The sequence below is a fragment of the Mastomys coucha genome, unplaced genomic scaffold (assembly GCF_008632895.1).
Source record: "Mastomys coucha isolate ucsf_1 unplaced genomic scaffold, UCSF_Mcou_1 pScaffold4, whole genome shotgun sequence".
Taxonomy (NCBI): Eukaryota; Metazoa; Chordata; class Mammalia; order Rodentia; family Muridae; genus Mastomys; species Mastomys coucha.
The window spans coordinates 606,710-621,313 of NW_022196910.1; the positions used below are offsets into that span (position 1 = coordinate 606,710).

General features: G+C 55.1%; 2 protein-coding genes across 4 annotated transcripts in view; both read right to left on the reverse strand.

Annotated features, from left to right (window-relative positions):
- The window catches only part of Tle2 (TLE family member 2, transcriptional corepressor), a 22,554-nt gene extending 21,847 nt beyond the window's left edge, over positions 1 to 707 (reverse strand). The window contains exons 1-2 of the mRNA XM_031349204.1: positions 473 to 707; positions 242 to 377 (exon numbers count right to left, since the gene is read on the reverse strand). The gene's annotated coding sequence lies outside the window, so the exon portion shown is untranslated. The remainder of the gene's footprint in view (positions 1 to 241; positions 378 to 472) is intronic.
- A 2,699-nt stretch (positions 708 to 3,406) lies between these two features.
- Positions 3,407 to 10,822, reverse strand: Tle5 (TLE family member 5, transcriptional modulator). 3 transcript variants are annotated; one of them, XM_031349215.1, is made up of 7 exons: positions 10,597 to 10,822; positions 8,887 to 8,984; positions 5,639 to 5,702; positions 5,102 to 5,146; positions 4,893 to 4,955; positions 4,423 to 4,497; positions 3,407 to 4,292 (listed from the first exon to the last, which is right to left on the reverse strand). In XM_031349215.1, exons 1-7 carry the CDS (start codon positions 10,621 to 10,623, stop codon positions 4,074 to 4,076), a joined length of 591 nt encoding a protein of 196 aa, XP_031205075.1. In that variant the 5' UTR covers positions 10,624 to 10,822; the 3' UTR covers positions 3,407 to 4,073. The 3 variants fall into 3 exon arrangements, with proteins under 3 accessions (XP_031205075.1, XP_031205074.1, XP_031205073.1); XM_031349214.1 differs by having other exon boundaries at positions 3,407 to 4,295; positions 10,597 to 10,816; XM_031349213.1 differs by lacking the exon at positions 10,597 to 10,822 and having other exon boundaries at positions 3,407 to 4,295; positions 8,887 to 9,041.
- Positions 10,823 to 14,604: the final 3,782 nt, after the last annotated feature.

A 14,604-nucleotide genomic window follows, 5' to 3' on the forward strand; every position in this document is an offset into this window, starting at 1 on the left:
TCAAACTCAGAAATCTGCCTGCCTCTGCCTCCCAAGTGCTGGGATTAAAGGTGTGTGCCACCACCGCCGGGCTGCCCCAGATTTTCTTGCCTTCCTGCCCTCGCCCCCATTTTGTGCGTTCCCTGACAGTGGAGGGAGTGCTGGAGTTCTTGTCATACAGTCATAGCCAGGCAAACAGTAGGTGCCAAATAAATACTGAAGTTAGCCATGAGGAAAACATGGCTGCTTGGTGTTTGCTTACCTGGATCTGAGGGTTTGTAAACTTTGGGGGAGGAGCTTCCTTTTTTAGTTCTGGGGATGCACCTGGTCCATGCTGGGCAGCAGTCACCTCTGTTGTACTTGCTGGGACTTGTATCTCCTCTCTCCTTCGGTTTTACCTGGTTTGCAGTGTGGTCAGAGTGGCCCAGAAAGGGCCAGGGTCCTGCCTGGGGCCCAACAGCAAAGCATGACCCAGGGCTGGGGTCACCAGTACCTGTATCTAAGGCCGAATACAGGTCACCCGCCACCTCTTCCTCTGTTCCTGCATTAGCAGCAGGGAGAGGCCATACAGTGCCACCCAGCAGGCCCCGCAGCCCTGGACGGACTGGGAGCTGGAAGGAGAGTTTGTTTTAGTAGGAGGAGAAGAGAAGAAAGCAGGGGTCAGGAGATGAGAAATAAAGCTAGAGAAGAGAAGAGAAGGGAGAGGTGGAAAGGGGGGAGTAGATCGAGGAGAGCAGGAAGGGAGAGGAGGAGGGGAGGAGAGCAGGGGAAGGGAGGAGGGGAGGAGGGGAGGAGGGGAGGTGGCTACAGGAGGCTGCAGGAGGCGGTCAAGGTTGTCTGGGGCTTGGCTGGCAGCCAGCATCCAGGCCCCACAGGCTGTGGAGAGGTTTGTAGGGGAGGGTGGGGAGGGAACACGTGGGAAGAGGAGTAGGAACCCAGCAGGCACAGCAAAGGATAAAGAGCTTCCCAGCCCGAGGCATGGGCAATCAGAGGCAGAGCTACAGGAGGACCAGAGAGTCAGCAGCCACGTGGGGATTTCTTCCCTGGAGCCTGGCCTGTTTCTGTCTTCATCCTGGTCCCTCTGTGTTCCCATCCCCAGATGATCTCCTGCTGCTCCCATCTGAGGGTGCCACTCTCCTGTTCAAACACCACCATGGCTCCAGAGGACCTGACACCCTACAAGGACCCAGGTGCCCCCCTTCCCAGATCCAAGCATCTGAAGGAACACCGGATCCAGGAGAAGCGGCTGCCAGGCCGGTGACCAGCACTCCCTCAGGTCTCTGCCAGTCTGGCTGTCTGCTCTCCTCTCAGTTCCCCTCTTCCCTACATCGTCACTATTATGGACTCCTTACACCAAGTGGGTTTTGAAAAAGTTAGGTTTTTACTGAGCGGTGGTGGCAGAGGCCTTTGATGCCAGCATTTGGGAGGCAGAGTTCAAAACCAGTCTGGTCTACAGAGTGAGTTCCAGGACAGCCAGGGATACACAGAGAAATTCTGTCTTGAAAAAAAACCAAACAAATGAAAAAGAAAAACACAAATCTACACACAAATAAATAAAGAAAGAAAGAAAGGGAAGAAGGAAGGAAGAGAGAGAGAAAGAGAGAAAGAGAGAAAAGTTGGGTTTCCCCACACACATTGACTGTGTGACTTGGCCCAGCTGCTTGCTGTCACTGGGCTTCTCTCCTGTTCATGTGAAGCAACAGGAACTCAGGCTTAGCTGAGGACAGGGCAATACCCAGCAAGCCTTGGTGCTTTGGCGTCTTACTGGTTTGGGAGTGGGTGCTATCTTGGTCTCCCCTGCTTGTTCTCTTCCTAGGGCCTCCAACAAAAAGGCTGACTGCCCAGAGGGGGTGTAGCAACCCTTTTGTAGCCTATTGTATGGTTTCCTTAACTTCAGTGGGCCTCAGTTTCCCTGTCTTTACAACAGGTAAGGGGGTCATTTGATGTGTCTTAGGGTGCAGTCTCGGAGGCCAGGTCAAAGGCAACAGTTGCTGTCTGAGGTGTCCTCTCCTTGCCTGGCACAGGGTAGGGTCTCAATCTTTCCATGGAGTTTTAGGAAATCCCAAGAGTTCCCAAGCCACAGCCTGATCCCAGAACAGAGGATGTCAGAGCCACCGAGTAGATGGGGACATAGAGATGGAGTAGCAGAAGGTCCCCCAGGAGGACTCCAGAGAGCCAGCAAAATTCCTAAGGAAAGACCTTGGAGGGGGGGATACAGGGGTCACCTGGTCACCATTGTTGCCATGGGTTCAAGTCTTGGACTTAAGGAGCTGGGACCCTCAGCCCCCTCCTTGTCCTCCTCCCTACTTTATCAGGTGATCAGAACATCGGTGATCAATTGCACAAGGTCAGGCTGGCTCAGTGCTCTCCCTGAGGTCGCCCCACTGCCAGCCCAGCTGCTGGCAGGACCTTCCCCGGAGAGCTCCTCACTGAGACACCTCAAACTATTTACCCAGTTGAGGTATGAGAAGCCTTGGTCCCCCAGACCCTCTGACCCTTTGGCTAAAGAACCCATGTGGGTACAGCACCCCAAGATCCAGGGTGAACTCCAGGCTGCTTGGTGCTTAGTCTGAGGCTGTAGCAAGAACCTGTCTCAAAACACAAAAACAGTCTGGGGATCCAAGTGAGGCCAGCCTGGGCTACAAACCAAGTTCCAAGCCAGCCTAAAAATGAGAAAAACTAGTCCAGTAAAATATGGCTTCGCCTGTAGAGGTGATTGCTGCAAAGCCTGACATCCCGAGTTTGATTCCTAGGGCCCACAGTGGAAGAGAACAGATTCCCGCAAGGTGTCCTCAAACCGGGCACAGGCATGACAAACCAGTAAACATATAAAACAAAACAGGAAGCAAGTAAAGAAAACAGGTAAGCCGGGCAGTGGTGGCGCACGCCTTTAATCCCAGCACTTGGGAGGCAGAGGCAAGTGGATTTCTGAGTTTGAGGCCAGCCTGGATTACAGAGTTCCAGGACAGCCAGGGGGCTACACAGAGAAACCCTGTCTCAGGAAAAAAAAAAAAAAAGTGGCACATGATAATCCCTGGCCTCAGAAAGCAGAGGCAGGAGGATTTCTTTGACTTTGAGGAATGAGTCCAGGACAGTCAAAGGCTATACAGAGAAACCCTGTTTCAGAAAACCAAGAAGGAAAAAGGCCCAAAACTGAGCTGCATGCAGAGGCTTCCCCAGGGACAGCCTAGCTTGGAAGGGGTACAGAGAGCACTCAGGCCATCTCTCAAGGTAACCACATGGGTGCCACAGCCACCCTGCCAAAACAGTTTGAAACCTGAGCATTGAATTGCACTGTGTAGCCCCAGGTCCCCGGTGTACCCTCTCTGGGCCTTTGCTTGCTCCAGGGGTGTCTTTTTGCAGGACACAGGGTGCCCTGAGGAAAGAGGCCCCCCACCCCACAAGACAGAAGCAGGGACACAGTGGCCAACCTTTTCATGTTTTTATTTTGAAGGCACAGCTAGACCCCATCCTCAGTACAGCGGCTCTCCACCTCTCGGCAGAGCCAAGGCGACCAGCAAAGCTAACTCTATGCACAGACACTCCTGGGTCATCCTTCTTTTCCTCTCTTAGATGATAGCCATAGAATACTGGGACGAAAAAGAAATCATAAACAAACCAACTTTTAACCCTCACGTTTATTTGGGGAAGGGGAGAGGGAAGTTTGTGGGGTGCCCACCCCCACTGTAGTCCCGAGCCAATGCTTTCTCTCTGTCCCCTTCTTTTGTGTTTGAGGGAACCGGAGCTGGGTGAGCTGGGGGGAGGGGTCTGGGACTAGCAGGTGTGCAGTGCAGGAAGCAGAGAAGGGGACAGGGGCAGATTCAGGGGGCACAGGGTGGAAACGGGCAGCTAGCATTGTGTACATTCTGGGCCGAGATTGGTGGCTGTGGCCCAGGGAAATGTTGAAGGTGGGGGAGAACCCTGTAGCCTTGGGGTGTCCCTCTGGCGTCCCCTAGGCCCAGGGTGCACAGCCAGAACCAGGACTGGAGGTGGAAGCTTGGGTAGTGACCGAGCTGTGTGCTGTGTAGCCCTCAGAACACTGCACACTCAGTGCCTGTCTCCCCTGGTGTTCTCCCCTCCCCACTCCCCAAGAGCTAATCCGACTTCTCTCCGTCATCCTCCTGGTGGGTGTCTCCATCGTGTCCGTTCTTGTCCTCCTTGGAGAGGTGGGTCTGAGAGCCCAGAGCAGAGAGTGACAGCAGGCCTGTGCCTGCGCTGACCGCAGGGAGGGATGGCGGCTGGAGCCCGACGGGCAGCGGTGTCAGGGGCAGGGCCAGCGCCTGCAGCTGGGACAGCTGGTGAGCCTGGAGCTGCTGCTGTGGGGTGGGGGTGGGAGGTGACAGAGTCAGTCCAGGATCTTGTCACCTGACCCTGGTCACGGGTCAGACACCTGCCCACCCAAGTCACCCGTCAGTCCCCTGTCCACCAGAGGCTCCGACTTACTCGGATGATGGAGTTCAGCTCAGGAGCTGTGACCTGCTTGGCTCTCTCGATGGCTCCCAGGACCTGCTGCTGATGCTGGAATAGACAAGAGTTCTCTCAGGCAAAGGGACAGACAAGCTGGAAAGGGACAGGTACCTAAAAATAAGGGGGGAGGGGCTCCCGTGCAAACGCACAAAAGAAGTCCTGTCCTCGGGGCTCGGGGGCTGCTGGGGTGGGAGACTAGGAATCCAGCTTCACAGGGATTTCCTCAGAACTGGTCGGCAGGAACCACCTGGCCGCCCACCCTCGGCCCCCATCATCGGTGCCCACCCACCCCGGGAGCCCTTTCTGCCTTTTGCCACAGGGGTCTGACTCCAGCTGCTCCACTTCTCACCTTTGCTAAGTTCAGAGAGGGCAGGTGTGTGCCCAGAGGGGGGTGCTCAGCAAGGTGCAGAGGGAACCCCACTGCCCCCTGCTGGTGGCTTGCTTACCTCCTGTGACAAATAGGGCAGAACCTGGGCACAGATCCCATTCAGCCTCTTCACAATTTCAGCCTGGAAGGAACACGTGATTTTCCCTCAGTGCTTGGGGCACTCGGAGGGGAGGGGAGGGGAGGGGAGGAGAGAACGGGAGTGGCCTTAACGCTCAGTCGGGGAATCACAGGGCACTGGGGGCATAGAGGAGGAACACTGCGGCTTACCTGTTTGTGCATCTCGATGTTCAATCCGTAAGACATCTCATAGTACTGTGAGGCGGAGAAGTGTGTCAGTGGCCTGCCTCTCCCCGGCACATTCCAGCAAGGCTATTCCACCCTACCCCCATCCAGTGAGCTCCTATTTGTTCTTCAAGACCCCAGTCACAATGCCCCAAGACCCCAGCAACGTCCCCCTCTGGGAACTACAGGGCTGAGGCACAATCCCTTTGGTCCTGTGGGGGCTAGGAGGGCTCCGGTCATGGAAGGGTTAAGGGATGCCTGGCCGGATGGCCTGGAGGGAGGGGACTGTTGCTTCCGGCTGGCTGGCTGTGGCAGGCTTCCACAGCTGCCTCCTCCCCCGGCCGCCAAGGACGGCTGAGACCTAGCTGGCCCACGCTGCGAGCCGGTGGTTTGGCACCTCAGCCACTACCTGGGCCGGTGGCCAGGCTGCCCTGAGCCCATGGGGACTCGGTAGCAGGCATCTGCGGTATGTGGGGAGTCTGGGGTCGCTGCCTCCCCCCCCAGTCCCAGAGGGGGCTTTACCATGACGTAATGCCTTTGCATCTCTGACTTCTCGCTGGCCAGCTTGTCACACTCCAGCTTCAGGCTGAGGACACACAAGGGAAGCCAACTGAGGTCCCCCCCTCAGGGTGGGGGGCACCTCTGGAGGGTCAAGCTAAAAACTTTTGTTTTTTTTTTTTGTTTGTTTGTTTGTTTGTTTTTCTTTTTGAGACAGGCTAGCCTTGAACTCATTACGTAGCTAAGGATGACTTTGAAGTCCTCCTGATCCTCCTTGCCTCTACCTACCGGGTGCTGGGACCAACTGAGCTACAGCCCCAAGCTGCAAACTGAGAAGCCTCCCCCACAACACCACATCTGGCTGCATTTAAGGACACCCCTGGGTTTTCTGCAATCCTGGGCAGGCGGGGTTACTCAGTCTCCCCCACTGAAATTACAAAAGCGTTCTCAATAGAATAACAACTACCAAAGTCAGGGGAGCCTTCCTACAGGACTGAGGAGACCTGCAAAGCTCGTCATCCCTCTATCTGTCTCAGCATGACTCAGTGGGTGCCCAGAGAGGGTGAGTGAGAGGTTCAAGGTCACACAGTGTGCAGTAACCCAAGTACTCAAACCGGAGGGGAATTCTCCACACAGACAGATGCTGAAGACTGAGATGGCCCAGGGCTGAAAGGAACAAAGCACCCCAAGGTGTCCTGGCTTCAGGAACCTTCTTCAGATCCAGCCCCTCTTTCTCTCTAGTTATGTCAGAGCTGGCAGCTGGGGTTGCTCTGCCTGCCCGTGCTGTGAGGTTCTAGGCTGCCCGTCTTCCCGTGCTGTGAGGTTCTAGGCTGTCTGCTCTACCTCTGTGGGCCCCCCTTGCCTTCTCTTTGTAGTGGCAACCTTCCTGGACCAGGAGGAACCAGGACAGGTCAGTGGAGTCACAGTGGGCTGGTCCTGTGGCTGGCTAGCCACTCTGCAGTCCTAGGAGGCTACTCAGTCCGGGAGGCTCTTGCCACCATGCCTAGCAGTTACTCCCCCAAGCTGTCCTCTGACCTCCACACCTGAACAACAGCACTACCTCCCCCGCTCAATGTAATAACCTTTCTTTCTCTCTCCCCTCCCTTCCTTTTTTTTTCCTTGCAAGACAGGGTTTCTCTGTGTACCCCTGACTGCCCTGACTGTCCTGGAACTCAGAGATCTGCCCACCTCTGCCTCCCCAGTGCTGGGGTTAAAGTCCTATGCAGTCAAGCCCATCAGAATATTTCTTTTTAAATCCAAACAAGCCTTAGAGCTTGGGAGGGTAAGACAGGTGGATATCTGTGAGTTTGAGGCCAGCCTGCTCTACAGACCGGGACCCTGTGCTGGAAAAAAACAAAAACAAACAAACAGACAAATATAAAGCCAGCCAAGCGCATCTCGAAGGGTCAAGAACCCAAGGCCACCACTTGACCGCACCGCGAGACCCTGTTCTCAGCCATGAATAGGCTCAGCCACTCGCTCAAGTGCCTGTGGCTCAAGCAAGAGAAATGGGAAAGCCTGGTTTGTGATAGTGCTTGTTAGCCCAGCAGATTTCTGATGTGCTCTCCAAATGGTGAGGGCCGTACTCACTCAGGGGTACAGGACTGAGTGGTGGACCCCTAGTCACGCCATGGTTTCTACACACACACTCACATACACTCACTCACTCACACACTCACTCACACACACACACACACATACTCACTCATACACACACTCACTCACTCACACACTCACTCACACACACACACATACTCACTCATACACACACACTCACTCACACACACACACACTCACTCACACATACTCATACACACACACTCATACACTCTCACTCACACACACACTCATATAAGGCTAGTGTGCCTCGCCAGTGATCACACGAGGTCCTGCACAATGGTTGATGGGAGAAAGTCAACATAGGACTTCCCCAGAAGCCCCCCACAGGCCCAACCCAGGTATAGTGCACAGAGCACAGCACAAAGCAGCTCAGAGATGGCATTTGCTTAGGGGACAACACACAGCCCCCAGGGCACTATGTGCCCTGGAAGAAGTCAGCCTAAGAGGGGTCTCAGAACCATGAGGGCACAGCCCAGCGGGTCAATGGTTGGTCTAGAACCCTGGGCTTTGCCTGTCAGAAGCTCAAATTTTTTTAAAAACAGAAAACCCCACAAACACTGAGATTTACTTGTTTTTCTCGAAGAAATCTAAGGATCGTTTTTTTTTTTTTGGTTTTTCGAGACAGGGTTTCTCTGTGTAGCCCTGGCTGTCCTGGAACTCACTCTGTAGACCAGGCTGGCCTCGAACTCAGAAATCTGTCTGCCTCTGCCTCCCAAGTGCTGGAATTAAAAGCATGAGCCACCACTGCCTGGCTCTAAGGGTCTTTTAAAGGTTTTATCATTGGGCTGGAGAGATGGCTCAGTGGTTAAGAGCACTGACTGTTCTTCCAGAAGTCCTGAGTTCAAATCCCAGCAACCACATGGTGGCTCACAACCATCTATAATGGGATCTGATGTCCTCTTCTGGTGTGTCTGAAGACAGCTACAGTGTACATATTATATGTAAATATAATAAATCTTTTAAAAAATAAATAAAGGCTTTATCATTATTATTAGTTTTCTGAGACAGAGGTTTGCTCAGGCTAGCCCAGAACGACTACATTCACCTGCCTGTGTGAGAGCTAGAAGGTTGGGCCTGCACACCCATGCCTACTCACCACTGGATTATATAAAGCGGGAGCCCAGCCTAGGCCTCCCACCCTCCCAGCTTCAGGCTGCTTTCAGCTTTTCCTGCCTCTGTGCTGTGCACCCTCAGAAGCTGCCGACACCTCTGGGCTTCAGAGTGATCAGTTTCACACGAGGGACCCATCAGAAATGAGAAAAGTATTTGTGGTGGGAGTGACCAGGCTAGAGGGTCTGTGGGACCCCACTCCAAAACTGGACAGGAGGAGAAGGTAGGGCTGTGTGAACCTGAGCCGATTACTCTCTGGTCACCCACTCCAGCCTGTGGTAAACACGGGGACCGGCCTCTGAAACCATGAACATATATATGCCTTAGCTTCTTCTTCCACACCATGGGTCTGCTTGTTTGGTTTTGGACACATGGTCTCATGTAGCCCAGGCTGGCCAACTTGCTAAGTAGCTGAGGATGACCTTGAACTGCTGACCCTCTGGGTCCCACCTCCTGAGTCCTGAGATGACAGAGGCACCCACCCCTGCACCCAGCCTTCCTTGATGCTAGAGACATATGGGGATCCCCTGGCCAGGGCTCACCTGTGATACTGCGCCTGTAGCAGCTGGAACTCATCTTTGATGCGGTCACAGGAGTCGGAGGTGGTGAACTTGAGCTGCTGGGGGAGGTGGGAGGAGCCCTGCGGGGTGCAGGAGGGTGAGCAGAGCCCCGCCCCGCCCATGCCCCACTTCCTGGGCAGCGATATACAGGCCCTGGCAGCCAGGAAGGGGCTGTGAGGCCTCAGGCATCGAGGTGGCTTTTACACACTGATCATTTGGGAGGGGCAAGCACCCATGGGGCAGGGTGCACTCTGTCCTCCGGCTGCCCTGGGAGGAACTCCCCAGAAAGCCCCTCTAAGTCAAGTAGGGTGGCACAGGCCTCCCTTCAAAGCCAGCCCGGAAGAGGTGCCTAGCTTACCACTGTACATTTCCTGGGGGTACCCCACCACACCTGTTTCCTCAGGGGTGTGCTCTTCAGGAGGGTACCCCCCAAAGATGCCCAGCTCAAGGGGTGCCTTGAGGGGTTCCCCCAGGCCCCAGCCAAAAAGCCACGGGGAAGTCATGGCCTGGGAGTTAGGAAGAGAGCTGGGAGCTGGGGAGCTGGGGAGCGAGGTGGAGGGGGGCATGTATAGGGCTGGCATGAGGGTACTGGGTCAGGAGTTAGAGTGTAAGATTCTGGGATCTGGGGAGCAAGTCAAGGGGCAAGGTGTGGGAGCAAGGCCACTGGGAGCTGGTGTGGGAGGCGACAGATGGGCCTGGGCTTGGATGTGAGGGGGCCGGAGCCTAGTGCTGGAGGGGGAGTGGAGACTGGGGGGCATCCGGCTCAGGACAAGGAAGCACTGGGCATTATACAGGCACAGGGTCCCTCCAACCCTAGTGCTGAGGGTGCAGGATGGGGGCTGGGAGGAGAAAGGCCGCTGGGGTGCGGGGCCTGCAGCTGGAGAAGGGACGCAAAGCCAGGCTGGGGGTGGCGCTGGGCCCGGATGGTGACGCCGGGCCCGACAGGGCTGAAGGGAGAGACAGGGGGTGCGGGGACTGGATTGGAGGGTAGAGGGCACCAGACTTGGGGACAGGGCAGATCTGAGATGGAAGGAAGTGCGGGGCCGAGGTGATGGTGGGTGCAGGGCCTTGGACTTGGTGGCAGACCAGTCTAGAGCTCTTAGAGAGCTGGGCCTGGGGGGTGCAGAGCACAGAGGTGGGGACGCAAGGTCTTGGGCTGGAGGACATGCGCGTCTGGGGTGAAGGGATGATGGGCTTGTGCCTGGGGTGCTGCAGCTCTGGGCCTGAGCCCCAGTTCTGGGAGACAGGCCGAATGCGGCTGCAGTGGGGTGCGGGCCCAAGACTGAAGACAGGCTGATCGGGAGCCCGGGGGTGGGGTGGGGGGGAGAAGACCTTGGAGACGGGATGGGCGAGGTGTGGGAGAGGCGGTGAGGGGACTCAGGGCAGGGATCAAAGTTCAGGGATCCGGGCTGAAGGATGCAGTGCTGGGCTAGTAGGGTGCGTAGGGTCCGGGTTGTGGGGTGCAAGAACCCTGGAGAGGAGCCCAGGGCTGGGGCGACAGGACAGGCCTGTAGGAGCCGGGAAAGCGTAGGGAGCCCCTGGGGCAGGCCCTGGGCGGGGAGACAGACGGGATCCGACCTAGAAGGGGTGCAGTGAGCTGAGCTAGGGTGCAGGGTGAGCGCCGGAGGTGCAGTGAGCTGAGCTGGGGGTGCAGGGAGAGCTCTGGGGTGCAGTGCGCGGGGTTCCCCTTACCGAGTGCCGGCTTTGCGGAAACATCATGTCAGTCGCGGGGGGCGCGGGCTGCGCCCCGGCTCGGGCGGCTCGGGGGGCGCCGGGCGGCCGCGCTTTGTCCCCGATCGACAGCTCCGGGGCCCCGCGTCCCGCCTCCTGCGCCGCCCGCCGCCCGCCCGCGCCGCCCGCGCTATTGTGTAATGGCGACGCGGTGCCGCCCGGGCTCCCGCTCCACCTGCCGCGCCCGGCACTGCGCAGGCCCGGACGCCCCACCCGTGACCTTGGCCCCGCGCGCCCCGCCCCCGCCACGGCCCGGAACCCCGGCCCGAGGCCTGCCTCCGTGCCCCCCGCCCCCAGTCCCAAGGCCACAGACTCCCAGCCGGGACGCCCAGGCTTCAGGGTGGATTTATGGAGTGCCTACAGTGTGCTACGTCTTCTTTGGAGTCGGGAGGGTTGGCACGGCTGGGGGGCACACTGGGCAGCAGAGTGACACCTGTCCCACAGAGGTAGGAAGGGGGCCCAGGCCTGTAATCTACTGACTGGGGTGCAGAGGCATGAGGATCAAGTGTTCCAGACCACCCCGGGGCTACCAGAGAGCCTGTCTCAAAACAACAAAAAGTAAGACATGGTTTGTGTTGGGGTACAAGACCTATGACCAGTGCTGGGTAGGTTAAGGTAGATGGAAGCCAGCCTGATCTACACGGTGAATACAACCTGGGCTACAGGAGCCCTTATCTCAAAACATCAAAAAGTTAAAGCCGGCCACAGGACACAGTGGTGGCCCACACCTTTAATCCAAGCACTCAGGAGGCAAGAGGCTGGGGGAATCTCTGATTTGAGACCAGCCTGGTCTACATAGAATTCTGGGACCAGGGCTACACAGAGAGACCTGTCTCATAAATAAAAAGTAAGAATTCCCCAAGTCCTAGTGTCATCCCAGCACTTGGGAAGCTGAGGCAGGAGGATTGTCGAAACTTCAGCATCAACCTGTGGCCCGGTTTACTGAGGTGAGACGTGTCCAAAAACCAAAACCAAAACCAAAACCAAAACAAATAAAACAAATATGCCAGTGTGGTAACACATGCCTTTAGTCTCAGCCCTTCAGAGGCAGAGGCAGGCAGATCTCTGTAAATTCAAGGCCACCTTGTGAGTTCCAGGACAGCCAGGGCTCCATGAGCCCTGTCTTAAAATTAATAAAAAAATAAAACATAAATAAATACATAAAATAGTTCTCTGGGCCAGTACTATTTACCCCAACATTTCAGAGCAAGCTGAGGCAGAAGGACTTCTACAATTTCAGGCTAGCTTGAGCTGTATAGCAAGACCCTGTCTCAAACAGTTCCATACCTGAGACAGATGGAGACAAATATCAAGTGGCCCATGAGGTTAGAGAAGAGAGGTCACAGTGGCCAGCCAAGCTCAGCCAGGCCACCGCTGTGCCAAACCCCAGTGGGGAGATCAGGGCCTTCTCCAGCCACAGACGGCAGATGAAGTAAAGAGGGAGCCTTGGAGACTCCAGGCCTCAGGAGACAGGACCAGGACCCAGATTCTGGTCCCCAGAAGCAGGAGTCCAAGCGGCTGCTCCTGGTACTGACCCATACCCAGCTCATAGAGCTTTTGGTAAAGGTCCCACTGTTTACCTGTGACATTGTCTTATTTTATTTTATAGAAACAGAGTCATGTAGCTCAGGCTGGTCTGGAACTTTAGCAGAGGAAAACCTGAACTCCTGACCCTCCTGCGTCAGACCAGCCTTCCCTGTGATCATCGTCCTGTACCACTTTGGGGCATACAGACCCTCTTTCTGTGGCTTTCTGGCAGTCTTTGATTCCAACACGGCCAGAGTTGTCAAGTGTCACATGGCAGCAGCTGGCCCTATGTGGCCACATCCCTGCCTTGACTTCCCAGCCTCCAGGACAGGATGGCACAGTTTCTCTTGAAGTAACTACTAAGGAGTAGACTCAGCCGCTTAAGAGGATGGGACACCACCACGGGAGGACAAGCCCAACAGTGGGGGTCAGAGTAGGCCACTGCGGGCCTAGGAATCATCACATCTGCTGTTTTGAGACAGGAATTTGTTTTTTTATCAACTGGACAGCAGTGGTACATGTCTTTATTCTCATCATTCAGGAGGAAGAGGCAGGGAGATCTCTGTGAGTTCAGCCTGGTCTAGAGAGACCTCTCCAGGACACCCTGAATTACATAGTGCAACCCCAAAAAGCTGATGAATGGATGGATGGATGGGTAGATGGATGGATGGGTGAATGGATGGATGGATAGGTGGGTGGGTGGATGGATGGATGGATGGATGGGTGGGTGAATGGATGGATGGATGGGTAGATGGATGGATGGGTGGGTGGATGGGTGGATGGATGGATGGATGGGTGGGTGGATGGATGGATGGATGGGTAGATGGATGGATGGGTGGGTGAATGGATGGATGGATGGGTGGGTGAATGGATGGATGGATGGGTAGATGGATGGATAGGTGGATGGATGGATGGATGGATGGGTGGGTGAATGGATGGATGGATGGGTAGATGGATGGATGGGTGGATGGATGGATGGATGGATGGGTGGGTGGATGGATGGATGGATGGGTAGATGGATGGATGGGTGGGTGGATGGGTGGATGGATGGATGGATGGGTGGGTGAATGGATGGATGGATGGGTAGATGGATGGATGGGTGGGTGGATGGATGGATGGGTGGATGGTAGATGGATGGGTGGGTGGGTAGATGGATAAACAACAAACAAACAATTTTCCCTTTCCATTTATTTATTTGTTTGTTTATTTGTTCATTCATTCACTTTATATCCTAATCACAGCCCTCCTCCCCAAGACAAGTAATTTTCTTTTTTTTTTCTTCGAGACAGGGTTTCTCTGTGTAGCCCTGGCTATCCTGGAACTCACTCTGTAGACCAGGCTGGCCTCAAACTCAGAAATCCACCTGCCTCTGCCTCCCAAGTGCTGGGATTAAAGACACGCACCACCACTGCCTGGCGACAAGTAATTTTCTTTTCCTTTTTGTTTTTTGTTTTGTTTTTTCGAGACAGGGTTTCTCTGTGTAGCCCTGGCTGTCCTGGAACTCACTCTGTAGACCAGGGACAAGTAATTTTCTATAGCATGCAGGGAAGTAGAGAATTATGGCCAAGCTGTGTTTAATGCATGAGCTGACATATAAACTAACTTATTGACTATGAAGTCCAAGGACCTCCCTCATGCAGGACAGGTTGGGAGGTCTGGGGTGGACTCAGCCCCTGAGCCAGGCCCCAGCCCTCTTAGTATGTACTCTCCTTTTTCAGGCTGGGTCTCACTAAGTTGTCCAGGCTGTCTTTGAACTTGGGATTCTTCTGCCTCGGCTCCCACAAAAGCTGGGATATCAGGCTTGGGCCATGCAACCTGATTCTGTATCATGACATTTTTGGTTTTGTATTTGTTTTTTATTTCATGCATCCCTGCACATGCATGCACTTCCCACAATCGTCAGAGGGGGCGTTGGGTTCCCTGGAGCTAGAGTCACAGATGGTGCTGTAATCACTGGGCCATCTCTCCAGTTCCCTCTCTCTGCACCAGGCTCTGGCTTAAACACTTGAATAGGGAGGAGCTACCAGTGTTCCTAAGAGAATGAAGAACTAGAGGCACAGAGAGGGGAGTTGACATGGCCAAAATCACACAGCTGTTGGCAGAGGGGCAGATGTAGTCTCAGTTTCATTGTTTTGGGCCCGTTTGGGGGATGACATGAAGGCAGGTGACTCTAGGACACTGGTTGGAGCAGGCTGCATTCTGAGTTAGGAGCTGAGTACCCAGAAGGCACTGGGAACCCTGTGAGGGGCTAGAGAGAGAGAGAGGTTCTCTGTCAGCTTTGTCCTTTGAATTCTGTGGGTGTCCTGGGCTCTGTCAGTGCTGATCACCATGCCTGGCTTCTACTCACTCCATGTGAAGAGTGACACATGTCCCCAGACATCAAGTCCAGTGACATCATTGTCACCCCCAGCTAAAAACGGGGTTCACTGGGCAAAGTGCACC

Coding starts and splice junctions, on each gene's coding strand:
- Tle5 (XM_031349213.1), bottom strand. CDS start 9,026: ATGGGCGGGGCGGGGCTCTGCTCACCCTCCTGCACCCCGCAGGGCTCC. Junction 4,498..4,892: donor TGCCCTATTTGTCACAGGAG/GTAAGCAAGCCA, acceptor TGTCTATTCCAG/CATCAGCAGCAGGTCCTGGG. Junction 4,296..4,422: donor AGCTGAACTCCATCATCCGA/GTAAGTCGGAGC, acceptor CCCACCCCACAG/CAGCAGCTCCAGGCTCACCA.